The sequence below is a fragment of the Callospermophilus lateralis genome, chromosome 6, assembly GCF_048772815.1.
Source record: "Callospermophilus lateralis isolate mCalLat2 chromosome 6, mCalLat2.hap1, whole genome shotgun sequence".
Taxonomy (NCBI): domain Eukaryota; kingdom Metazoa; phylum Chordata; class Mammalia; order Rodentia; family Sciuridae; genus Callospermophilus; species Callospermophilus lateralis.
The window spans coordinates 50174273-50199915 of record NC_135310.1 but is presented as its reverse complement, the minus strand read 5'-3'; the positions used below and the strand labels follow the sequence as shown (position 1 = coordinate 50199915).

Below are 25643 nucleotides of genomic sequence, written 5' to 3'. Positions count from 1 at the left end.
TCATTCCATTCTAATAAAACTTTGTCATTATTCTGAACTACAACTAAATTGAGATTCAAAATACACACAAGAGAAGGTAACAGAGAAATACCCAAAGTAAGATTATTTCCTGATAAAAAGAATCCCTCATGGAATTCCAGGGTCTATGGAATCAGGGACCCTGTAACACCTCCCAGACTCACCCACAATATTGAGCACACAGCAGACATTAATATTGTACCTTCTGAGAAAAGCACGACAAGTAAAAATCATAAAAGAAAACACTGACAAGTAGATTTATATGAAATTTTTAAAATATGGTGTTTTGTACACAAAGACACCGTAATCAAAGTCAAAAGGCAAACAAAGGATTGAAATGGAGCTCACTGGTAAAGCCCATGCCTTGCATACATTAGACCCTGGGTTTGAACTCCAGAGAAAACAAACAAACAAAACAAAACAGGTAAACATTACTCATAACACATATAAAAGGAAAAGGGTTGCTCTCCCCATAGTGCTCATAATGATCAATTCATATGCTAAATACTTCAAATTCTACTAATTTTTAAAAAATGTATATTACCCTGATGGCACATACCTGTAAGCCAAGCTACTTACAGGCTGAGGCAGGAGGATAAAAGTTTGAAGCCAGCCTGGGTAATTTAGTGAGACCATCAACAATTTAATGAGACCCTCAATAAGATCCTGCCCCCTGCAAAAAAAAAAAAAAAAAAACTAAAAAGAGCTGGGGATATAGCTCAAAGGTGAAACAACAACCCTGGATTCAATCCCCAGTACTGGGGGAAAAAAATGCCCACTAATGTGATACTACTTTTCACCTAATAGAAATGTCAAGGTAAAGAGGAAAAAATAACACCAAGCTATGGTGTATGTATGTGGTGAAGCTTCACATATTATATATATTATTAGATCTCATTTTTCTTTTAAAAAAACTATACAAACACATGCATACGAGTCCTGTATGTAAATCTGGCATCATATATATGTATATGTATAACGCACAATTCCTAAAAGACCAACATGCAACAACAGAAGAATTCCTAATAAGACATACATGAAAAATACCGACCATTACTAGGTCCAATGTTCAGATGAGACGGAATTTTTCCTCACATTTTTCATTGTTGCCAGATACTTTTTATAATTATAATGAGGTTCTATTAGTTTTCATAAGCAGAAAGTAGTAAACATTTGGTCCTTTTAAAAAAAAAATACAATGCTAACATAACCAAAATCAAATCATGAAGTCAGCTTTGAATCATACCTCCAGTTAACCCCTCACCCAAGGTGGTCCCTTTCTAAACCTTAGCATAGACCATGGAGTCTCCTCCAGCACCACAGCATGCTAAGGAGGGTGTAATAATTGCAGAACGAGCACAGCAGAAGAATCACCATCTGTGCAGTAAGCTTAATAAACTTATTTAATAATACAGAATTCTAAGATAAATCTTTAAGAAACATGAGGTGTACTGATGAGTGTGCATAATCTACTTGGCATTGTTATTACACTCCATGTTTAAACACTTTGCATTGTTAATTAATGTTAGTTAATATTAGAAGTCCTGTTAATTACAACTAAAATGTCAAGTAGCGTTTTAGCAAACATATATTCATTTATATTTCATAGCTGTATTTAATTTCCTAGGGGAGGGAAAAACATCTCTCAGAGAGTAATTCTATGTAGTAGTGCTGCACAATTGACTCAGTATTTTTTTTATGTTTAAACTATTTTAGAGGACTAGAAATGTGACTCAAAGGTAGAGCATTTGCCTGGCATGTGTGAGGCACTGGGTTCAATTCTCAGCACCACATAAAAATAAGTAAATAAAATAAAGGTCCATCACAGCTAAAAAAAATATTTTTAAAGAGAGCTTTAAAAAAAAACTATTTTAGGCATATTGTATTGAATTCACTGAAAATCAAAATCCTTCTTTAAAGATACAAATAAAAATGTAATCAAAAATTTTGAAATGCCTCTGATTAAAATCCAGATACCTGTTTATTAACAATACAGCCTTTTGTTGTCATTGTTAGAAATACTAGAGATAATTTTCTTCAGCTCTCAGATGTTCCCTTCTTGTGCTCAGATTCTGAAGTAAGAAAGACTCTGTTCTCAAGACTATGCACTGAAACATAGACAGTCACTTATTAATCAGAGTCAGCTGGAAATGCCAGACACAGAGGAAACATAAGCATAAGCTAATTAAAAGGCCACGTTTCAGTTCAAAAGTCTGAGTGAAGGGGCTGGGATTGTGGCTCAGAGTTAGGGTGCTCACCTCGCACCTATGAGGAACTGGGTTCGATTCTCAGCACCACATAAAAGTAAAATAAAGACATGTGTCCACCTATGACTAAAAAAAAAAAAGTCTGAGTGAAAATAATAGTCTTTCCCACAATATCAATAGACTTTGAAGCTGGCTATGCTTACCAGTATTTTTAGGATGATTGTAAATATGTACCTGGACCAAGAAGGACATTTTTTCCCCAATAAATATCAAAATTAAGAATTTAGGGGTAATTTGGCCTACCCCTATAGATCAAGGGCTCAGTATAGAGCAAAGTATTTTATCTATAACACCATTTACAAAGTTCTTCAGCTTTTAAATTCTATTTGGGCCAGTTATTTTTCTCTTTATTTCTTGCAAATTTATTGAAGAGTAAAATTCAAATTCCAGGCTCTTAGCGGACTTTTTAGAATGATTTTTCAACTAAGCCACCAATCCACCCCTACCCCCAATTCACACACACACACACACACCAAAAAAAAAAAAAAAAAAACAACAACTCTGTGGAAGAAATCAAGAGCTGAGAAATGATGATTAAAGTCAGACAGGTAATGGTGAAAATCAGAGATCATTAAGACCTTATAAACCACTGCAAGGAGATTCAAGGGTTAACTGAATGAGATCTGAAATTGCTGGAGAATTTGGAATTGAAGAGTTTTGGAAAGACTATGACCCTACTAAGCCAGATCCAAAGATCAAGGTGGATCGGACCCAATGAGAGCAGGAGCTGGTAAGAGGATTGGTGGACATATAGTGAAGGAAGAGACAAAATGATGTGCTGACTGACTGGAAGTGAGGTATGAAAGGAAAACGGGAGTCAAGATGATTGCAAGATATTTAATCTGAGCAAACAGGAACATTTGCCATGGCCAGAACTGGGGAAAATTTTGTGAGAAAGGTTCATGGGGAGAATAAAAGAGTTCAATTTTGGAAGTATTGGAAATGTTTAGAATTTAGACATTTCCATTTGGAAATGGTAATGTCAAATAGAAAGTGGGGGCAAATAAAGAACCACGTTTAGAGCTCTGGGCATTCTGATATCTAATGGTTTAAGGGAAAGAGAAGGAACCAGCAAAAACATCTGAGTCAGTGGTATAGCAGAAAACCAAAGGAGTGGCTGTCCTGGGGATTGGTTAAAGGAAGTGTATTAAGGATGTTGGGAGTTATCAAGTGTACTAAGTGACATTGATAAGATAACAAAGATTAGAAACTGGCCAATAAGCTTTGTGATGTGAAGTTTCTCTATTGATCTTTGATAAGAACAGCTTTCTGAAGTGGTAAAAAGGAGAAGTCTAATTGCAATGAGTTCAAGAGAGAATAAAGTAGCAAAATCCAAGTAAACATAGAGGAGAGATATATATTAAAAGCGACTGAGGCTGGGGGTGTAGCTCAGTGTTAGAATGTATGCTTAGCATGTGAGAAACCATGGGCTCAATCCCCAGCACCACAAATAAATAAATAAAAGAGATTAAAAGAAACAAATCAACCAGTCACAATGAATGAACTGTGCCTGGATCACAAATAAACCACAAAATAAATCCATGAAAATATGGATTTAAATAAATAAACCATAAAAAGTAAACAACAAGACTATGGAAAGTTTCATGCTGGATATTTGATAATATTAGGATTAATTATTCTATTGTAATTATGTTTATATGTTTATCAATAGTATTTCATGTCTTTTACTTATAAAATATTTTTCAGATAGAAATATATCTGCATTTGAACATGTATATGTCTAGGATTTGCTTAAAATAATACAGAAGAGGTGGTAGAGAAATGGGAAGAAGAAATAAAAAGATATAAGATTGTCATGTGTTGATCATTTTTGAAGTTGACCAAGAGTATGTGGGGGCACTATTTTCTATACTTTAAGAATGTTTGAAATTTTCCACAATAAAACAATTTTAAAAGAGGGGAAAAAGAATGAAATAGGACCTGAGTTCAGATAACTTTTGCAAACAGATTTGCTGTATAAGAAAGGAGTTTAATGTGCAATAGCTGGAGGGGAGGTAGAGACAAGACTTGTTTTTAAGAGTTAAGAATACTGATTTTACTTGTTTGCTGCTGCATGGCCTTCCAAGAAGAAATTAGTTGTAAATAAATAACTTAATTCTTTATTAACCAGAATTTAAATTATAAATGTGAACTTATAAGAGGTCAAGAAATTTTTATAAGAAACCAATACCCATATAGCCAATTTCAGTTGGGCCCATGGAATGCTTAACAATCATGCACATTCTAACCTCTAGGGAAAGCAGTATGAAGATTCCTCAGAAAACTTGGAATGGAACCACATTTTGACCCAATTATCCTACTCTTTGGCATAAACCCAAAAGACTTAAAATGAATATACTATAGTAATACAGCCATACCAATATTTATAGCAACTCAATTCACAATAGCTAATCTATGGAACCAACCTAGGTGCCCTTCAACAGATGAATAAAGAAAATGTGGTATACATACACAATGGAATATTATTCAGCCATAAAGAATAAAATTATGGCATTTGCCAGTAAATGGATGGAACTGGAGACTAATCATGCTAAGTGAAATACGCAAATCCCAAAAACCAAAAGACAAATGTTTTCTCTGATATGTGGACGTTAACATGCAATAAGGATGTGGGGGGAAGAATAGAAGTTCTTTGGGTCAAACAAAGAGGACAAGGGAAAGGAGTGAGTGGGGATGAGAATAGGAAAGACAATAGAATGAACTGAACATAACTTTCCTGTGTTCATATATGAATATACGACCATGTTCAACCACAAGAATGGGAAGTTATACATCATGTATATATAACATGTCAAAATACATACACTATCATGTATAACTAAAAAGAACAAATAAAAAAATTAATTTAAAAAAAGGGCTGGGGTTGTAGCACAGTGGCAGAGTGCTTGCCTAGCATGGTTCAGGCCCTGGTTTTGATCCTCAGCACCACATAAAAATAAATAAATAAAACAAAGATATTGTGTCCATCTACAACTTAAAAAGTTAAAAAAGAAAGAAAGAATGAAAAGAAAAGAAAGATGATCTCACCACAGGGCCAAAGCATTTAGATGAAAAAAAAAAATCATGCACATTCTAAACTTGCTAACAGCCTTATTTTTTTTCCAATTTAACCACAATCGTTATTCATTCCCAGCATCCATTTAAAGCATATTCTCTGAAACACTCTTCCTAATAACAATGATTGAAAATTCTGCTTCAAAGTTATAATCTGTTACCATATTTGATTAGCAAACTATCAGTGCATGATTGCTAGAACATTTGGATTAAATGTAACGAATGCCTATATCAAAAAAGGAAAAAGCAAGGAGAATTGTCAATATCATTCATGAGCTATGCACTTAAATCAAGTGTTCAACTCATTGGTCCCTTGGTAGAGTTATTATTAAATATTTCCTTAATCTCCAATGTACTGATTTTTTTTTCATTTTGGTACTAACAGGTACTGAATTTCTGTGTTGCAACAACTACCCACAAATAAACAGTGAGCAGGTGAATGTCTGTTTCTATGGTTTCTATTTACAGTAGAGAATATTCATAGAGATTGAAACTTGCTACTTTCCTTGGTGATAAAAATTTTAAGTATTGCCTTCTCCTCCCTTTTTCCTATCCTTTTTCTCCACCATCTTGTCCTCATTTCATATATTTTCTTTCTCTTCATCTGGCTCTCTTTCTTAATCACTATTACCTGTAAATTCCATTAAGTGTTGTTTAATTTCATTTTTCCATTCCAGGTAAAGTGGTCAAAAAGAGCAGGCCCGGGAGAGCTGTCTGTTTTTTTTCTTTAATAACTTTGAGTAAATACTTTGTTTCTGAAAATAGACCAGCAATTTAAGAAGAAATGGCAAAGTTTCCTTCTTTGCTTGGACAAAGCTTCTTTCCATGACAAATCTTCCAGTAACAGGGGTAATTTGCTCTTCTCTCTCTGCAGAGGCTGAGATCATTAGATAAGGTAAGCTCCTAGAATGCAGTCAGCCAATTACTTAAGTTGTCCTCAGCAAATACAATGACTTTCTGCTGGATCAAACTAAACCATTTATTATTTATACTCCTCTTCCTTTCCAGTGGCACAAAATTATGATAACCAAAAATTGCTAAAATATGTCAAATGGATAATGAAAATCAAAGGTTTGAAAAATAAGTTTGGATCATTTTTCTTATAATAATCATTATACAAAACTAAATCACTAAGGGCTCTCAAGTATACAATGATGCAGATAGAAATATTAAGACAAAATGCTTTTGAAAATATCTTATCTTCCCAGAACTGTTAAGCAAAGATTCCTGGAAGATGTTCTTCCTTTACATTTGAGAAAGATTAGATTCTGTGAAGTTACTTTCAAACTCAGATCAACTGATAAGATTCCTTTGGAAAGGAAAAAAATAGTATTTTGTCCATTAAAGTGAAATAGATTTACAACACAAATATCAGTCCATTTAACTATAAATGTAAAGGTATAGATAGGTTGAATGAAATAAGTAAGCTCTGTCCTAGAAATCAACATTAGAACTGTTCAGAAGTTTATACAAACCTTCTGTCATTCATGTCTAACTATTCTTCTAACTCCTTAAAAAGCTATTTTCTATTCTACTTGTGAAGATGCCAACAGAATATAAGTTGTTATTTTTATGATTAACATGGTTTTTCTTTGACTAGTAAGTCACTAAATAACACTTATTTCAGATTTGCCCTGATAGGAGTAGCAGAGCCATCTGAACATACCAGTGTTTTCTTCTTGACTTTCTGAGTCACTGGGAGCAAGAAAAGGTATTAATTTATTCTAATTCCCTGCAGCAGCCTTTGGTTTTACCAACTTGCCTAAATAGCCAATTTCCATTGGCAAACATAGAAGATTTCTTGCCTCACTTCCAAGTTTGTTTAACCCTATGTGCCAAATTTACAGGTCAATTCATTTTTAGGTCCCTAAAATCACTTGGTTTTATCTCTAGCCAACAAGTTTCTGTATTTCTTTATGAAAGATAACCAACAACAAAGTTTCACAGGTAACTTGAATGGTATCAAGAAGATATAATGCAGGAAGAAATGGGTTTAACTGACTTTCAGTAATAATCATTAGCATTATATCTCCTTCACTTTGGACCCAGCAATAAAGCATGAATTGAAAAGCTGAGATCGGGTGATCGACAACTTAATACAAATGCTTCAGAACACCAATGCAAAAACTCCAGGGATATTTTTAACAATATAGTTAAAATAATGTAAGCACAGAATCATGAACTTCCTGAATGCCTACATTTGTCTGACTTACTTCCATAGTTAACACACTATCCCTGACTAACCCTAACCCTAATCCTCAACTGTAAACCTACGCATGCTATCATCTGCTCACCAATCCCTCTTCTCGTTTTCTGTAGTTCCTAGTGTAATCTCACCATATTTGCTTTCCTTGAACATTAATTTATTTCCTTTTATTTTTATTTATACTCTTATTAAACAGAATTATGTGTATTCTCACATTTTTTCTGATGTCTGTTTTAAAAGTTTAGAAAAAGTGCCTTTTTTAAAAAAATTTACATCGTAAGCCATTATGTTCCCTCCTGTCTTTTGTCTCTATTTTTTTCTTCACACCTTTTCTTCACACACTTCACACTCTTCTAATGTACCTGGGTCTCATTCAGGGTTAAAAGCCCTTCTGAGAATACTTTCTTGCCTCACTTTACAGATCTAGAATGATTCCAGCAGCTCACTCAGGAGACTGAGGCAGGAGGACCGCAAGTTCAAAGCTGGCCTCAGTAACTTAGCAAGGTACTGAGAAACTCAGTGAGACCCTGTCTCTAGATAAAATATTTTTAAAGGGCTGGGTATGTTGCTCAGTGTTTAAGCACCCCTGGGTTCAATCCCAAATACCAAAAAAAGGAATCCCAGGCACATGAACACACACATAGTTGAGGAGGAAGGGCAAGAAGCTTGTGTCAGATTCTCCACTGGACAAAGATGTGCCCTGATGGAATTGAGAAGCAATGAACTAAACAAGGTAAGAGGCAGAATATAAGTATCCCCACCAAGCTCAGAAAGACAATTATTGAAAATGTATTTTTGATTAGTGAGTGTACAGATTAAAATGTAAAATTCTTTTTTCTTTATAATTTAGGGTTTCAAAAGTGTAACATACATCTAGACTGATCATTAGTATTTACGTGTTTAGTTGATTGCAATACAGACCCCTAGAAAAACTCAATATATGTTCTAAGAATAGAAATTTTAAAACAAAAAATAAACAGAGCGTGGTAGAGCTCAGTAGTAGAATACCCCTGGGTTCAACTCCCAGCACTACACAAACAAAACAAAACAAAAACAAAAAGGAGTTTAGAAAGAGAAGAGAATGAAAAGAGGAAAAGAACAGACTTAAGGTCAAATACGGTCATTATGACAAAGCTTTCAACTGGACTCTGAGCTAAGAAGGAAGAAAACTGTGGTGTGCAATAAATTATTAGTATCTGCTATAAGGAAACAAATCAATTTTTCAAGAGGAACAAACTTTAACCTTTTGCTGACACTAATTTTAGAATACAGGTTCTTCTACGTTCTAAACATGATTTCTTTTAGAATATCATAAAACTTATAATTCCTTGTCTAAAAATGTCATATAAATTTTATGTGCAATTTCAGAGTGTTCATGGACAATCTCAAGCAAATTTTTGAAACTATAGGAGACCATGGTCTACAGGTTAAGGGGTAGAGAAGTTTTAAAAGTAAATAATGACATCAGAAATTGGAAAAGTCATTATCAGTTTTTATCTCTATTTAGGTTAGAAGCAGACTATTAAAGGATAATTCTGTGAAAACAATTTTGTGCCAGTCACATGGTGCATGCCAGTAATCCCACTAATTTGGGAGCCTGAGGCAGGAGGATCGAAAATTTCAGGTCAGCCTTGGTAACCTAGGGAGACCCTCAGCAACTTAGTGAGACCCTGTCTCTAAGAAAAAATATATAAAGGACTGGAGATGGGTTCAATCCCAAAAAGAAAAGAAAAGAATATTGTAAGATAGAACAAACCATGAACTACATATGCTTATATCTGACCCCTTATGACCAACATACTTGCTGGCCTTTGTTTTTTATGGAATAAGAGGCTTCTTAAAAAAAAAAATTTAAAAAAAAGGTTGTTGCCTTTTGTTTGTTTGTTTTGAAGTGCTAATTTAATCCAAGGCCTTACATATTTTAGACAAGCACCCTATTCCTGAGCTACATTCTCAGTCCTGACTTCTTAGAATTTCTTTAAATAATGAGGACTAAATAATAAGAACTTTAAATAATAAGGACTAAGAATGTAGCTCAGTGGTGAGGTATCTGCCTAGCATGCACAGGCTCTGGATTCAATACCCACTACCAAAAAAAAAGGTCTGCAGAAGTATAGAATTCACAATACTCAGATGAGTAAATCAAATAGCAACCTATCATTCCCTTACTTTGTAGTGTACTAACATGCATGCCAAAACAATATATTGTTTGGTTTTCCTTATTGAGAGACTTTATTTAGTCTCTCCAACTATTTTTCACTCTAAATTATGCTTCCAAAGTACATCCATACTTTTGCATGTCATTCAGTTCATTATTTTCACTCTTGTATAATATTCCATTAAATGCATGAACCACAAATTATTCCTCTTTCATTAGTGGACATTTGGACTAACTCCCGTCTTTTTCTATTGTGAACTGAGTTACTATGAGTGTTTTCTGGGAAGAAGGTTTTACTCTAAGGATGGACCTAGAGGAGGAACTCAAAGGTTCATTGTCAGTAATAATTTAATTCTTGGGGCTAGCCAGTTGTAGGGATGTTCATTAACCATTATAATTCAGAATTTACTAAAATTTATACAGATTCTTTGTATTTACCAAATATATTTTTAAAAGATAAATGTTTAAAATATTATTGATATACTAGAATATTTTATAAGACTAAAAAATTTTAGAAATGGACATTAAGTCTTCAAAAAATAGTCGGAATTTTACTAAAGAGCAAAATCTTCAAAAGTGAAAAGTTATCTATTGGGGTTCTCTAGTCTCCACTAACAGTCATGAAACTATTTTGCTTTCCGTCATTCTACCAGGACCTGCTAAGTCAATAACATGAATTTTTATTTTTCTAAACTACTAGTTCCCTGAGTCAGACTTTTGATAAGAAATCACAGAGTTCAAAGTGATTCAGCATCAAAACCAATATCTGCCTGTTTTGGTATAAACTATTACATAACCCAAATACAAGTTATTGAGTCCGTTTTGTATTGTTTTTATCTGAAACATCACTGTTGTTGCTGTATTATAATAGCCTGAGGCTAAACAGAGGAATATTCTGTAACTATAGTATATCAGAGGAGAAAACTTAGGGCTTTCCTAACCCACTCCCCAGGGGTTTTCCAGAAAGTGCAGAGGCCAGTGTATTTCTGTTGTCTATAAAAGATTCCTCACATAGGTGGATCAGAGTGCATTATTTTTGTTTCACAAAATAGTGTTACTAGAATACCATAGAAAGGAAATTTTTTAAACATAGATGCAGAATATATAGTTAACTATTGAAGTACTTTTAAAGAACAATTAGGCTGATTTAGTATTTCCAAGCAAATTCTGATCCTTATGCCTCCTTAATCTGCTGTTCTATATCTGATCTGTGAACTTTCCTTCACAGATAAATTTCTTTAAAGTAACATATATTTACTGCCTCTCTAAGACTTAGGACTGGGTTCACTTTTCCCACAGCATGACCCCCGAATCTGATAGTAGAGTACCTAGGAGAAAAACTGATGAATTTTTAAAAATAATTTTGGGAAGATCAGACCCACAAAATTAGAAATGAACCCTAAACCTATTCTCAACATACCTCAATTTCCAAATGCTGGATATCCAGTGATGATGAATACCTACCAACTTTGACACCCTAGAGAGGATGAAACATTTTTTTTCAAATCCCAAGCAGATACAATCCTTTCAGACCTGCACACTCTGCTTAGAAGTGGAGGTAGCTGGGCTCCACTGTCTCTTTGGCCTTAGGTTTCCCTCAGCTCTCATTCTCAGGGTGAGCCTAACTCTGTGTGTGATCCCTATCATATAATACATCATCTAGGACCGAACTCAGCATAAACTTCTCAGTGCAGAGTCCTGGACAGAAAAGCCAGTTCCCTTTATAGAACTTTTTCTTTTATTGCATGCCTTCACCTACCATTACTTTATGAAATTGTTTTTCAGTCTCACCAATAATCCTCCAAAAAACCAACAATCCTTGCTCTTTTTCATCACCTTGATCTTCCTTCAGCATTTGACCCCAAACCACCAACTTGGGTTTTTTGTTGGTGGTGGTTTTTTTTTTGTTGTTTTTTTTTTTTTTGTTTTTTTTTTTTTTGGTGTTTGTGGTGGTGCTGGTGCTGGGGATTGAACCCAGGGCCTTGTGCATGAGAGACAGGCACTCTACCAACTGAACTATATCCCCAGCCCCTTGATATTCAATTTTCTTAATTTAAAATGATGCTTTTTTCCCTTCTACTTTTATTAGTTCTTCATTGTTTTCTGTCCAGACTGTTCTTTCTTATATTAGGTTTTGCTTCATACTGTTTAGCTAATTCACAAATCTAAAGGCTTAGGACTATGAGACAGGCTCCAGTGATCTTAGCCGGATTAATCATGAATCTTTGGTCAGATGGGACCAGTCAGGCCTCTCATCCTTCTGGAGGTTAGTTTGAGTTTTTTCATGGTAGCTGCAGAATTCCAAGAGCACTGAGAGAGCAAACCACAACATGCAAGTATTTTCCAAGGAAGTTTCTGCTTTTGCCACAATTGCTACCATGCCCTTCATCAGAATAAGTAAATTGATCAAGCTGATTGTCAATATGGCAGGAGACTACCCAAGAGTGGGGACAAAAGGAAGCAGGAACAAAGGGGGTCATTACCACAACCTACACATCACATGTACTCAGCTAAACTATGGGCATTTCTAAAGAAATGCCTCCTTCTCCTGTGTTTTTAGACTCTGCTTCTATGGTTCTTATAATCTTTATGAAGTCTACAATGTTCCATTGTTTATATATTCCTGTTACATCTATAACAGCACCTCTCTGTGAATGACTTCAGAATCCATCCTTACAGAATAGACTTGTTCCTTTGTCTTGACTTTTGTGTTTCTAAATTTCTCCAGGACATTTTCATTGAGATGTCCTATTACAACTTCAAAATTTGACAAGTCTAAAAATTGAATGCATTTTTTTCCCTTTCTGCTTTAACTGTTCCTTCCATCCCCATAAAAAATTACTGTGTGAAATGACTATTTCTGCTAACGCTGCATCTGGTGCCAAATCACATATTTTTCTATTCCAGTCACTTTCTCTTTTTCTTCATCTAATTTATAGTTTTGCCTCTACTATTTACCAGATAAGAATACTCTAGAATCTATTTAATTTTAGTTTCCATTTTCCAACCCTAAAAATAGTGATAAGAAAACTTGCCATACAGAGCTATTATAAAGATTAAATTAGTTTTGTGTGCTTAGCATATTGAAGATACTCAAAAATATTAGTTATTTCCTTTCCTCTTAAGTCTTCTTGTATTTATTCATGAGATTGTTCACCTCCATACCCTTCATTTTTTTTTAACTGACACAAATCAAAATTAAGCTCTAATGACCTCCCACCAAGGAGTTTACTTACTTTGAGCCTCCACATTTGCCAATGAGGATAATAACAGCTATCTATCTCATTGGGTTGTTGTGAGATACACAAGACATGTAAATGGAGTTCTTTATATGGTGGGTAACACAATAAATAGTAAGTCTTCAAATGCTAATTATTACAATCTATTGTTCTACTAACAATAAATCAAAATCATAGGAAAACATGTTTATTCCTTCTGCAAAGATTAGAAAATGCTTCTAAGAAGAGGATCATGTAAGCTAAACACTGAAAAAAGGGTATAATTTCCCCCAAAATCAAGACTGATCTCTCCTACTTCTGCACATTCTCATATTTGTTTCTTCATTTAAGCATTAAGTAATTATTTTTTTCAAGTGTGTACTTCATGACAGTTTGTGCCACTCTTGTACACTGATCAGTATCTGTCCATGCTGAGAGAATGATGAGCAGCCCCTGGCATCAGGGAGCTGGCCAGGTACTATGGTCAGGCCTCAGTGTTCCCTGTTGTATGAACTATTTCATAGAACATCAACATCAGACAAGACCACCCTGTGACCATGATGTATCAAGTCAAAAACATGATCATATCACTCCAGAATAATGTTTGAACATCCACAAAAAAATGAACATTGTCCAACCACAAAAATGACCAAACATCTATCTATCTTGACAAACCTGAGTGACTGCTATTTCTGCACCAGTTACAGCATCAATCTACTACTAGTCTTTCCTTCTTTGAAAAAATACTTATTGACACCCAATCATATATTTGTCTCCATTTCTTGACAGCATTGATCCAGAGCAAACCCCCGCTTGCTTCAACTCTCCCCAAAATCACACCCTCAAACTTCTAAGTCCTTTCTAACATCCTCTTACAGAGATGATCCACTCTTCTCCATGGTGTGTGTTCTTCCCTGCAACTAGTAATGTACCAATACAGATGTGGTCTTGGTGATCTTTTGTTGAAGGGCATTGACATAACATTCTTGGTTTTTTCAGTCTTACCTCCAGGGATTGTAAAATTCTCTACCGAGGAAACACCATCTTATTAATTTTTTATAACTCCCATGATGGAAAAACAATGCCTTTAATAAAGTTAGAGGATACAAAAAGTTTGTTGAATGCATACATGAATCCCTTAGAACTTCTTTTCTTCAATCATCAGAAGTGCCAAAAAGACTTAGGGAAATCATTCTGAGTCCTGTTACTCAGAGGAATAACAGGCTCCTTAGAGGAATGACTCCTGGGCAATGACTTGGCAGTCAGCACAATGCTGGGGCTTGCAAGATGGTGTCTTGATCTGTCATAATTGGCTAATATTCAGAAATGGCAAAAAAGACATATGTGAGGTTAGGATAGCATTACAGTGACCTTAAGAACCATATGGGATTCTTCCAAATCATCCAAATCAAGCTGCCAATGCAGTATGCAACATTTCTGTTAAAGAAAATATTGGTGATAAGATTCTAAATTCCTTAAAAAGTATACACATAAAATATATTATGTATACCTTACATAAATAAAGTTCAAAAGTTTATAGTAATTGCCATTTCTTGAGTTGCGTTGTTATGTTACCTCAAAATGCCACAGAAATCATAAAAAAAAGATCTAACTGAGAAATGTAGCCTAAATGTAAAAGCACTATAAAATATGCCATGTAAGTTTTTAAAAAGAAGACCTTAATAAAAACATTAAAGACTAACATGCAAATTAACTCAGTTTTTAAATGGAAAAACATCTAAAAAAAACTTTTGTTAAAAAAAATGACACCACAGAAAGATTTTGACAAAGGATAGTCTATTAAGCATATGAATTTAGCCAAATAAGCAATAAGGTGGGTAATATGGATCACGTGATTTATATTTGCATCTATGCATTTTAGCAAAATTCTTCTATTACATTAATCTTCAAAGAAACAGCCACATAAACTAATACTAAAGTTGCAGGCTTTGGGAAATAGCTGTAAGGAGCCCTGAAATATCATTAAAGCTGCTATTAATCTGCACAACTACCTTCCCCAGGGAAAGCAACCCAATGCTTTCAATGCTAAGAAGTGCTAAGAACCCCCATTAAAAATGGGAGCCACAAAATACTGCAGAGAAATTAGCAGCTAATTAGAAAGAAAATTAGCCAAAAGAAGATATAATTATTTTGTTTGATAAGGTTTAGGAATGAAACAGTGAAAAATCTATTAATATTCAGTAAACTTTCAGTATATATTAGCTGAAAAATATTTCATATACATAATAATTTTAAATCATGTATGTCAACCATAAAAACTGAAACAAGTCTGGTCCCAAAACGTTAATTTTATAAATTGGGTTTTGGTTTTCTGTCCATTTAAATGCTCTGGCCAGTAATTCCTTGACTTTGAATGTAACCATTATATGGTTTTAAATGTGTTCATGTGATGTTTAGATGCCATTTTCATGAGATTTACAATCTGTTGCTGGCTTCATATTCATTCTACATTATAAGGAATATCTGAATCAGTCTATGAATTTAGTATTTTCACCCCAGGGGTATATTAGAGCAACTGATTTCTGGGATCCTGGAATTATGCTACTATTAATGCAATTCTAAACAAAAATTAAAATATGAAAAATTCATTGAGAGAAGAATGGATAACAGTCTGTGCCCTTAATGTAGTTTTCCTGGTATTAAAAAGCAACTGAAAGAGAAAAAGTTAAAAAAAAAAAAAAAAAAAAAGAGGGGGGTGGTACTTTGTCAGCTGCTTTTTAAAAGACCTGAGATTTGGAGCAATCATTCGTTTAATTATCCATTTACCCAACCAATGTTTATTATGCTTAGCATCACTCTAAGCTCAGGGGCTAGGCAATGGCTCCCCTTCCCGTCACTCACAACCAAAGCTCCTAGTCTGATCGAAAACAAATTAATAATATTGACAAAGGATGCTAAAAGGCTCCAAGCAGGAACACCTAATCTAGACTAAAATTCTCAGAAAGGCCTGGGATGGGAGGGACAAAAAAAGGCGAGTCCTAAATAATGAGTTAGAGCTGGTCAGGGGAAGTAGAGGAAGGAGAGGATTGCAGACAGACAGAATAGACCATGGGAAGGGCAAGCCTGCTGGTGAAAGAATGGAACTTTCAAAGACAGAAAAGATGCTCAGAACAAGAGACCAGCCCAGGGAAAGAATATCGGGAGCTTGGACTAGAATGGAGATGTACAAAGAATGATCCATTTATATAGGTGAAGGAAAAGCTGCTGACTAAATAATAATATACAATATTTACAAATTTCCTATGTATCGGGTTCTCTGTTCTGCACCCTTTCTGCACAGCATCTCATTAATGTCCTACAACGATCAAGTGAGATAGGTGTCATAATTATTTCTATTTCCCAGAAGAGAAACTACTCAAGATCACATAGTTAAGTGATAACAGAGACAAATTCAGTTCCAGAATCTTTGAGTCCTTATACTGTGTCTTTAAAGCATACCACACTACATGTCAAAAAGACCAACCAGCATATTATTTCTATTAAAACTCTATACCACTAACATTTGGACTGTTAAAACATCTACTGGAAGAACCTAAAAGTAGCTCTAGTTTTTATTTACCATGTAAATTCTCAGTGTAGTACTCATAGTTGGAAAATCCAAAGGGAATTTTTTTTTTTTTTTTTTTGAGCTGACAACCAGTTAGTTAATTGAAGCAAAGAATTGTTTGTTGATTTTTCTGCCTTGGGAACACAAGACAAATTAAAGTGCATAGTACATAGTAGGTTCTAAAGAAAAAAAAATTAGTCATGTTTCACTGTATAGAAGATTGTGTCTACTTTGACAATATTATTTTGGTGAGATGCTTAAGTATTATTTGTCAAAAGGGAACATCAAGATAAATGAACAGAGACAGTCCATGTACTTAACTGAATTTACTTGCATAAAAACAAGTCCATTCAAATCCAATAGAATCTTTTGTGTTTTCAAAGAGTAAATTCAATCAAGGTGGAATTTAGGTTTTAATCTTTAAGACTACAGTTCAGTAGTTAATGATTTATTTTACTTTCACAAGATTTTTTTCCATTGTTTTTTGAAAACTTAAAAAGAAAAAAAATCAATACTTTTACTAAAGAGAGGGTGGTTCTGAATGAAATATCGAAATTGAAATTTTTATAGTATTATCACCATTATTACATTTCCTAGAAAAGATGATTCCCAGCTCATTTTTATGATTCCATACTATGGTGTTTCATTGCTTCTCAAAGGTATTTTTGAAATACAGGTAATCAAGTTTTATTGCCATTACTTTTAAATGCTATTAACTAAACTTTAACTTTGATATCAACGTATCTCAATTTGTTCCTCTTTTTCTGACTTTTCCTTTTTTTTTAATGGCTTAAACAAAAGATGTTTTTTTCATAGTTCAGGAGACTTTGTCATTTTTTATACAGTTTATTTAGTTTAGTAGTCAAAGTGGTGACAATTTATAAAAAATTTCATTAGGTAACTAACTGAGGTAAATAGTTTTATTATCATAAACATTGTATGGTATATTAACATGAAAAATTATACAATATTATATCTGAGATGAAAGTCTGTATTAAATTAATTATTTTAGCAACATATTTGTTATATTATTATTTAACATCTTGATAAATGGTTCATAATAACAATTTAATGGATGGGGAGAGTAGAATACCTCGTAATCCTATAGGTAATACTGTCATTTAATAATAGATGTTTTTAATTTAACTCATGGCATCTAAACATGCTCTTGAGAAATTTTAATTATAAATTCTGGAATCTCATCTTGGATTTATTCAAACATTTGATTTGATAAAAAGCAATATATATATATATATATATATATATATATATATATGCTTAGTCTCAAAAAACTAGAGTATTTAAATATATTTTATCTTAGAGAAGAACTGAAAATGCATTATTTTCATGTCAACACATGTGCTTTTATTATTCCTTGAAAAAAAACACCAAGGTAAAGAAAGAGTCTGGATAAAGAACCACTGTGGGATGATAAAGAACCGCTTTCTAGTGACTTAACTACTCAAAGTAGATAAAAATCCATTATGTAAGATTGACTTAGGAATATTTTGATGCCTCTCTCTTCTTTCTTTCTTTCTTGTTTTATAATAGTAATTTTAACTTTTAAGCCATATTATTTCTCTTTGACTAATTTGACATTCAAAACCTGGATTCACATCCCAGCTAAGAAAGAAACTGACATCTAGGTCAAAAATGATTAGGAACCTTGTATATAACCAGTATTTGATAATTATTAAATTCTTCAATATTTAAATCCCCAAACAGGAAAACCTTACTAGGTTCTGAAACGAAGATGTAAGAATCTTCAGAGTATAGACCACTGCATTTTACCATGTACTTTCTTCAAGCCAGACAATGCAGTGACCTTAGATGATACAAAATCTTAAATCTTGTCTAACATATTAAAGAGAAGGAAAAGACTCTCTAAAAGAAGAGAGAAATTTCATTACCTTTGTACTTATTAACATTCTAATCTTTTTAGCCCATAAACTACCAACATAATTATAAGTTACAAATATTTACTCTTGCTTTCTTTTTCAAGGCAGCCCCTAGAATCCTGAGCAGGTAAAGAATCAAAAATAATTGAGGAGAAGAAAAACTTTCTACTTTGCTTCTTCCTTTGCTAAAGTGTTTCCTTTGCTAAAGTGCTAACAAGACATACAAAGACACCATTGTGTCTATCAGTGGCTCCTCCAGGCCTCTGATACACAAAGGTAGGCCATCCTCAAGTTAGTGGGGGACAGAACTTCATAGCCTTTACAGTTTCAGGTGCAGTGCTGAGACACTTCTTAACATAAAGCCACATTAAGCAAGTAACAAAACAAAGACAGATTCCTCGACTTTGCTGAGTCATTCACCTAGCACCATACCTGGCTCATAGAATGGACACAGAGCACAATTGTGGACTCTCCAGCAGAAGCATACACAAGAATACAACACAAAAAGATGGAGCTTAATTAAAATGTAAGATTTAGATATTACTCTATTGATTCATTGTCCCCCTCACTCCACCGCCCCCCCCCCATGATGCTGGGAATCAAACCCAGGGCCTCATGCACAACAGACAAGTCCTCTATCACTGAGCTACACTCCAAGCTCAGATTTTATTTTTTATGAAAACCTAATTTAAGCCTTTGAGAAGCTTATGGAGTAGAACTGCAGCAGTGTATTTCACTGTTGTTACCGTAACAAGAATCTTCCACACGCAAAGGAAATTCAAATTGTTTATGCTAACTGCTATCCCTTGGCCTGTGTGGTCAAGTGGGTGAAGCAAAAACCATCAGCTGCTGTTTTTTGTGCTTCTCTCCACACTCCCCTGCCACCAGTCCTCTCTCCAGGAGACTAAGGGACCTCATCTCTGACCCTAGTACAGACATAGACAACAGCTAAGGCACAACTAAATGTAAAGATGGCCTTAGGCCTTAGCCTAAGCAACTTCATTTAAAAACTCCAGTGTGAAACCTGAAGTCTAACCAGGCATGCCTAAGAAGCCTTCCAGTATGGCCCTCAAGCACAAACAAGTCACTAATCCCCACCCTGATAAACTCAGAGTGAAGTCAATGGTATGTTGCCCTAACTCTGATAAAAGCAAGAAACAAGAAAATCAGGGTTGGGACCACCAGATCAGATGCTTTAATCACAGGGTGAATGACATCACTGAGAAATCCCACAGCAGCTGATAGGGATTGAAAGGGTGGTCAGAAGCCCCCAAATTTAGTATAAATGATGGAACAAATGAACAGACTTTCAGCCAACCGACACTGATGCACACAAGCCTGAGCACCTAAGGAGGACCTAGACTGACATCCCAATTCGTATCATCTGCCTGATCTTTTGCATTGTTCTCACCACTCTCAAACTCTATAGCAGCCTCTTGACTCTGGTGAGAAAAGGACTTCTCTCTATGACCCACCTCCTCAGCCAGCTGTCAGCTCTACCCCAGGAGAAGTCTGCCTTGGTCCCTGATCTGATCACCACAGTCTGAGTGAGTGTGCATCTGCGGGACTTAGATCCTAAGGCTTGAGACTTTTGATCTAACACTTGAGCTTAGCATGCAGAGGGAATGTCTGTCATGAGCCTGTCATAATTAAGTGTGTCTGCAGTGCTTAGAATTAATCTAGAATTGTTTACTGTGAATTGACTGTGTCTATTGTAGTGTCTAGCATTAAGGCTTGTCATTTTCTTGATTAAGAACCTTAATAACCTATAGAGTGAAATTATATTGAGTGATTTGAGTGAATAAAGTATTGAAAAGGGCAGAAACATGTGGACATTCTTTATTTCTCCCCCTCGACTGCATAAGTCACACCTTTTGCCCATCATGACACTAAGCAAGTGTGCAAACAACTTTTTAAACTAGTTGTAGATAAATAATGCTACATTATTGCTGATCATTTGGTTTTTCATCAATATATTGCAATGCTTGAATTCCTTACATTAAAATTAGCAAAACATGAAGCCATTTTTCTTGACTTCAAGATTCATATGTAATTTCCATTTCATTATTTTCTGGGTTAACTTTATATCTTGAAAAACACTAAATATTATATTTAAAGAGAGCTCTGTGGGGCTGGGGTTGTGGCTCAGTGGTAGAATGTTCGCCTAGCACGTGCAAGGCCCTGGGTTCAATCCACATAAAAATAAATAAATAAAATAAAGGTATTGTATCCAACTACAACTAAAAAAATAAATACTTTTAAAAAGAGAGAAAGCTCTGAGTAAAAAGACCCTGAGAGTAATGTTCATGAGGGGTTTCATTTTGAAGATGTAGGGTAAAAAAAAATCTATAAAAGGTTGTATGAATAAGTTCAAATTGAAGATAAGATAAATACAGTAATGGTTCTTTACAGAGACAAAATTATTTAAGAATTGAGCTTTTATATCACTTAATGTAAGATACTCAGAAAAGTTACAGCCTTTCTAAGAGGAATAATCATCAATTAGTAAATTGGTTTCTTTCATCAATAGACTACCTCTTTTGTCAACATCTCTACTTTCAAGTACTAAAAAAGAAAAGAATTTGACAAACCAAACTGATTTACCCTGGCACTAATAACTCCTGAAGTTAACTTGCACTAAATTTAAATTTAACTTGCACTAAATTTCTTACTTATGCAAGTCAAGAATAAAGATATAAACAGTTGGGCAGGGTGGCAAACACAGGTAGGAGATAAAAAATTTGAGGCCAGGCTCAGCAACTTATCAAGACCCTGTCTCAAAATAAAAAATAAAAAAGGCTGGGAATGTAGCATCCCTGGGTTCAGTAGCTAGTACCAGAACAAAAAGACATAAACATATGAACACTAATATACACTGCATTACACTGTTCTAATTAGAAATTAGATGATTCAACTTTCATTGGCTTCCCATTACCTACCCATCTCACATGTATGAATATAAACAATAATCTTCCCTTAGTAATATTTACTGAATTCAATAAACCACATGAACTTTCACAGTGTTCATAAGGAAAAATGAATTATAGTTTGAAAAAAAACACACTAAAGATATTAAAATAAGTTATTTTTGTATGATTCCTTCCATAGTACAGCACTGGGCAGGCCTCTTGAGACACTCCTTCTGATGACTGCTAAGTTAAAATCACTTCTCTTTGAGGGACTGGGGATGTGGCTCTGTGGTAGAGAGCATGCGCAGGCCTTGGGTTCAATCCCAAGAATTCCCCCAACACACACACACACACACACACACACACACACACACACCCCACATCACTTCTCTTTGAAATGGAGTAGAGTTCAAGAGGCTGCAGCTACTTGCCCTAAAAGTATTAAAGAAATTTAGCCATATGGTGGCAAAGACCTCCAGAAGTAATCTGGGTTCAAAGGTGAGGCCTCTGTGTGCACTTAGAAGGAAACAAGTGGGCTGTCTTGGGCTGGAAGCAGAATGGTAGCATTTTCTGGATCTTATTCCAGTAGGTATAGTGATTCCAAGGAGGCTCACTGCAGAGATCTGAGTTGGCAGTGACAGATGGAAACACAGCTGAGAACCGATTTCAAGTCGAAAGGTCAGGAGTTATGTACAGAGGGAAAAAGAGTATTCTTGGCTACAGATGGCCCATGAGAATCAAAAAATAGCCACAATACTTTAGCTGCTTTATTTTGTGCTTGTAGAAAAAGACCATCTAAATTAATAAGGACACTACTCATGCCTTTTACCCAGTGCATGATCACCTTTGGATTGCTTATCTTGAGTCTATCAGCCTGCTTTCTTCAGCATTAAGAATGAATGCTTGATAGAATAAGAGTTGTGTTTCTGAGACAGATGTGGTGGCCCACACCTGTAATTTCAACTTGTGAGGTAGAAGGATCACAAGTTCAAGGCCAACCTGAGCAATTTAGCAAGACTTTGTCTCAAGATAAAATAAAAAGGGCACAGTGGTAGAGCACCCATGGGTTCAATCCCCAGTACCAATATATATATATTAAAATAAAAGAGTTTGTGTTCCCAAATAATCAGAAAATTCAGAAATCTAGGCAACTCTAGAGACTTTATAGATGAGGAGATGGAGGCATTACACAGTTAAATGAACTGAATATTTAATTTATTTAAACCTAGTAGATTATGAATTCAAGGCACTAAATATTAACATTATGGTATTTTTCTAAAATGTTATACCGAATATAAAATATGCATAGAGCCATTTATTACATAGAAATCATGTGACAATAAAAACATATAAGTAAACATTCCACAGATAAGAAAATATATTTCTTGTAGATCATTATAGAAAATAAATGTTCACACAGGTGATTTTCTCATTTAAGAACTAATCAATTCCATTCATCAAAAGTACAAATTCAATTCATTTCTATTTAGGTATAAATTAAAACCTTTTATAAGCTCTTGATGTTGAAAAGACTCTCAAAAATCACCAAACCACCTTTCATATTAGGATATATGAACTTGGAAACTAGCAATAATGTTCCCTGGCCTATCATCTTATTCCCTGGGACAGTAAGAGATGTTGCAAACCACATAAAAAGAAAAAAATACTTATATGAGATCATGAGTGAATCCCCAAGATTCTTCCATTAAAGAATCATTCTATAAAATGAGTACATTTCATGAGAGACATTCTCAGTCTTGAATTTCATTGAAACCAGGCAGCAATAAGACTGGGACCCACAACAGTCTCCACTTGCTCCCAATTCACCAGATCCCATGTATCCATCATCAAGACTGCAGTTTATCCAACTATCAGCTGATAGTTGTATATTCAACTATCAGCAGTAGCTCACTCTTCCCCACTCATCATATCCACTACTGTTCCTCCTGGTGGTTGGATAGATGGATGAATGGATGGATGCGTGGAACGACCAAGTACATAAAATTTTGCTCCTTTGTTGCACTATAATTCATAGGACTTATTCAAATACCCAGATAAAGTCTTTTTATTTTTTTTTTCCAGGATGAAATCTTTATCTACTCTTTCAGAGAAATGTTCTCTTTATTTTTCTTGTTAAACTTTAGTAATTCTCTGTACCTGGCCAATGTTTAATCATCATAACCAAAAGATATCATAATTTGAGTCACATACTTCAGAATCTGGGAATTCAAAGAAAAAAATGTCTCTGTCATGATTTTAGTGGGAAAAAATAGAATTGTATAAAAGTCACCTTCTATGTTGATTAGCCTATGTGTGTGACTACGAAGAATGAAAAGGATTAGAATTCATGTTAGGATGTCATGTATAACTTAAAAGAACAAATAATTTTTTTTTTAAAAAAAGAATCATGTTAGGACTTGATATATGCTTCAAAAGTCAAAACAAAAACAAAAGAGAGCTGAACTTTAGATTTTAAAGGATGGTTTAAGAGAGTCTTATGGTTTACCTGCAAATGAAATATATTTCTGTTTTTAAAGTGACCGCTGGCTTATTTCCTGTTTCTGTTGATGGAAGTGCACCTGGCCCATGGGTATGCATACTGTAATCAAAGTCATTTCAGCAACAATTACCTGCAAGTTTCACACTGACTTTGCAAGAAAGGTATGTTTCAACTAATGGTTTTTTTTTACCACCACTTCCATACACTCTCTATGCAACTCTGGAGAATAGGAGGTTGAACATAGGTAGGAAGGAAAACTCCGTACCCAGCCCTCAGAGAGTTAACAAATAAAGTGTAGGTCTGTACTACTCACGGCTCTGCTTGTAGGCTCCTGTCTTCGGCCACGTAGTTAGAAGGAATATAGCCCTGCAATTGCTGGCCGGAGCCATCTGCCCTTTTCTCCAAGTGTCTGGCCAGCCACCAGCCCTCATGGGAAGTGTCCAGGACTTGGAGTTTGTCACCTGCACGGAAACTGAGGTCCTCTGCTGTCCGAGCTTGATAATCAAACAGAGCCACAAAGTAGTGCCTCTGGCTTCTCTTGGGTTCATGTTTCGCAGTCTGAGGAGCTTCAGGGGGACAGTGGGCCCCTGGATTCTCAATTACCACCGACTTGTCTGCCTCCTGGGACATGCAGGGGAGACAGGGTTCCAAGTATGCCCAGAGCCTCAAACAGATATTGCCCATGGTGCCCTGGTTAGGAGAGGGGGAGAGGGCCTTCCCTCTCCCCGTCGTCTCCACAGATCCACTTTCTCTTCTCTTCTTCTCCAGGTAACTTTGAAATCAGCTCCAACTCACCATACTGTGGAGAGTGTGCTAAGTCCTGTTTCTGAGCAGTCCCGCAGATCTGGTTGCAGCAAGCCCTGCCTGGGGAGATTCACCTCCTGGTTTTCTTCAGCTGTAGCTGCTGCCCCAGAGCAAAATCAAGTGGGAACTGGGCAGTTGTTCAGGGGGAAAATGCCTCTTCTTCCTGTCTGCTCAGGAATCCCACAACAAAATAAAAGTACATTAAAAGGACTTTAAATAAATATCTGAGAGCAGAAAGAGCCACCTTGCCCTTTGTCTAAAAAAAAAAGTTAGCAAGAGAAAGATACTATTTCCAAGTAAAATCTCCATGTCTCACCTGTGCCACAGCCCTCTCCAGGCTTCAAGTGTGCTCCTGTGGTTCCACCCGTCCTGATCCTGACTTTTCTTTTCTGTTTTGCTAATGAATAACCAACAGACAGAAACTATTGCCTTTAACATCCCGAGCTATGTACAGACTGTAATAATTTCTCCTTACTTCCTGGTTTCTGCTGTGATCTAAATGGGATTCCCGTCCCAGTTACCCCTCCCTTCTCACACACCCAGGATAGGCCAGCCCCCTTACCAGGGAGCCAAATTCCTTTCATTTTATCCTGGAGAAACAGGCTAGCACAGGTAGCCTGTGTTTTGCTATATTCCCAGCGCAGAAATCAGGGCAGAGGATTTTTTTTTTCCACCACAAATATGAGTAGAATTGTTTTGCAACCACTAGGGGAAATAAAAAAGGCAAATCAGAGTGTTCAGATATTTGTTGCCAGACACAGGGCAATTGAGAAGGAACCACTGAGTCCCTACCCTTTTTTTTAACCACCAGGAATAGATTTTAATGGCCTTAAAGTATATTCACAGTCTGGAAAAGTAAGAGAGCAGATGACTAAAACTCTGAGAACCTGAAACACTGTTTTTTCCCACAGAGACATTTGATTCCCATCCTTCACATACTATTTCTGAAACACACACACATCCACACATACACACACACACACACACACACATTAGGTGACCAGTAGAGAAAAACAAGTGGA

The 25643-nt window shown here is 35.3% G+C and overlaps 1 protein-coding gene across 1 annotated transcript in view; it reads right to left on the bottom strand.

The window, feature by feature from the left end:
* Frk (fyn related Src family tyrosine kinase) overlaps positions 1 to 24566 on the bottom strand; it is a 98236-nt gene extending 73670 nt beyond the window's left edge. The window contains exon 1 of the mRNA XM_076859828.2: positions 24131 to 24566. Coding sequence (XP_076715943.2) covers positions 24131 to 24501 — 371 coding nt within the window. The 5' untranslated portion in view covers positions 24502 to 24566. The remainder of the gene's footprint in view (positions 1 to 24130) is intronic.
* Positions 24567 to 25643: the final 1077 nt, after the last annotated feature.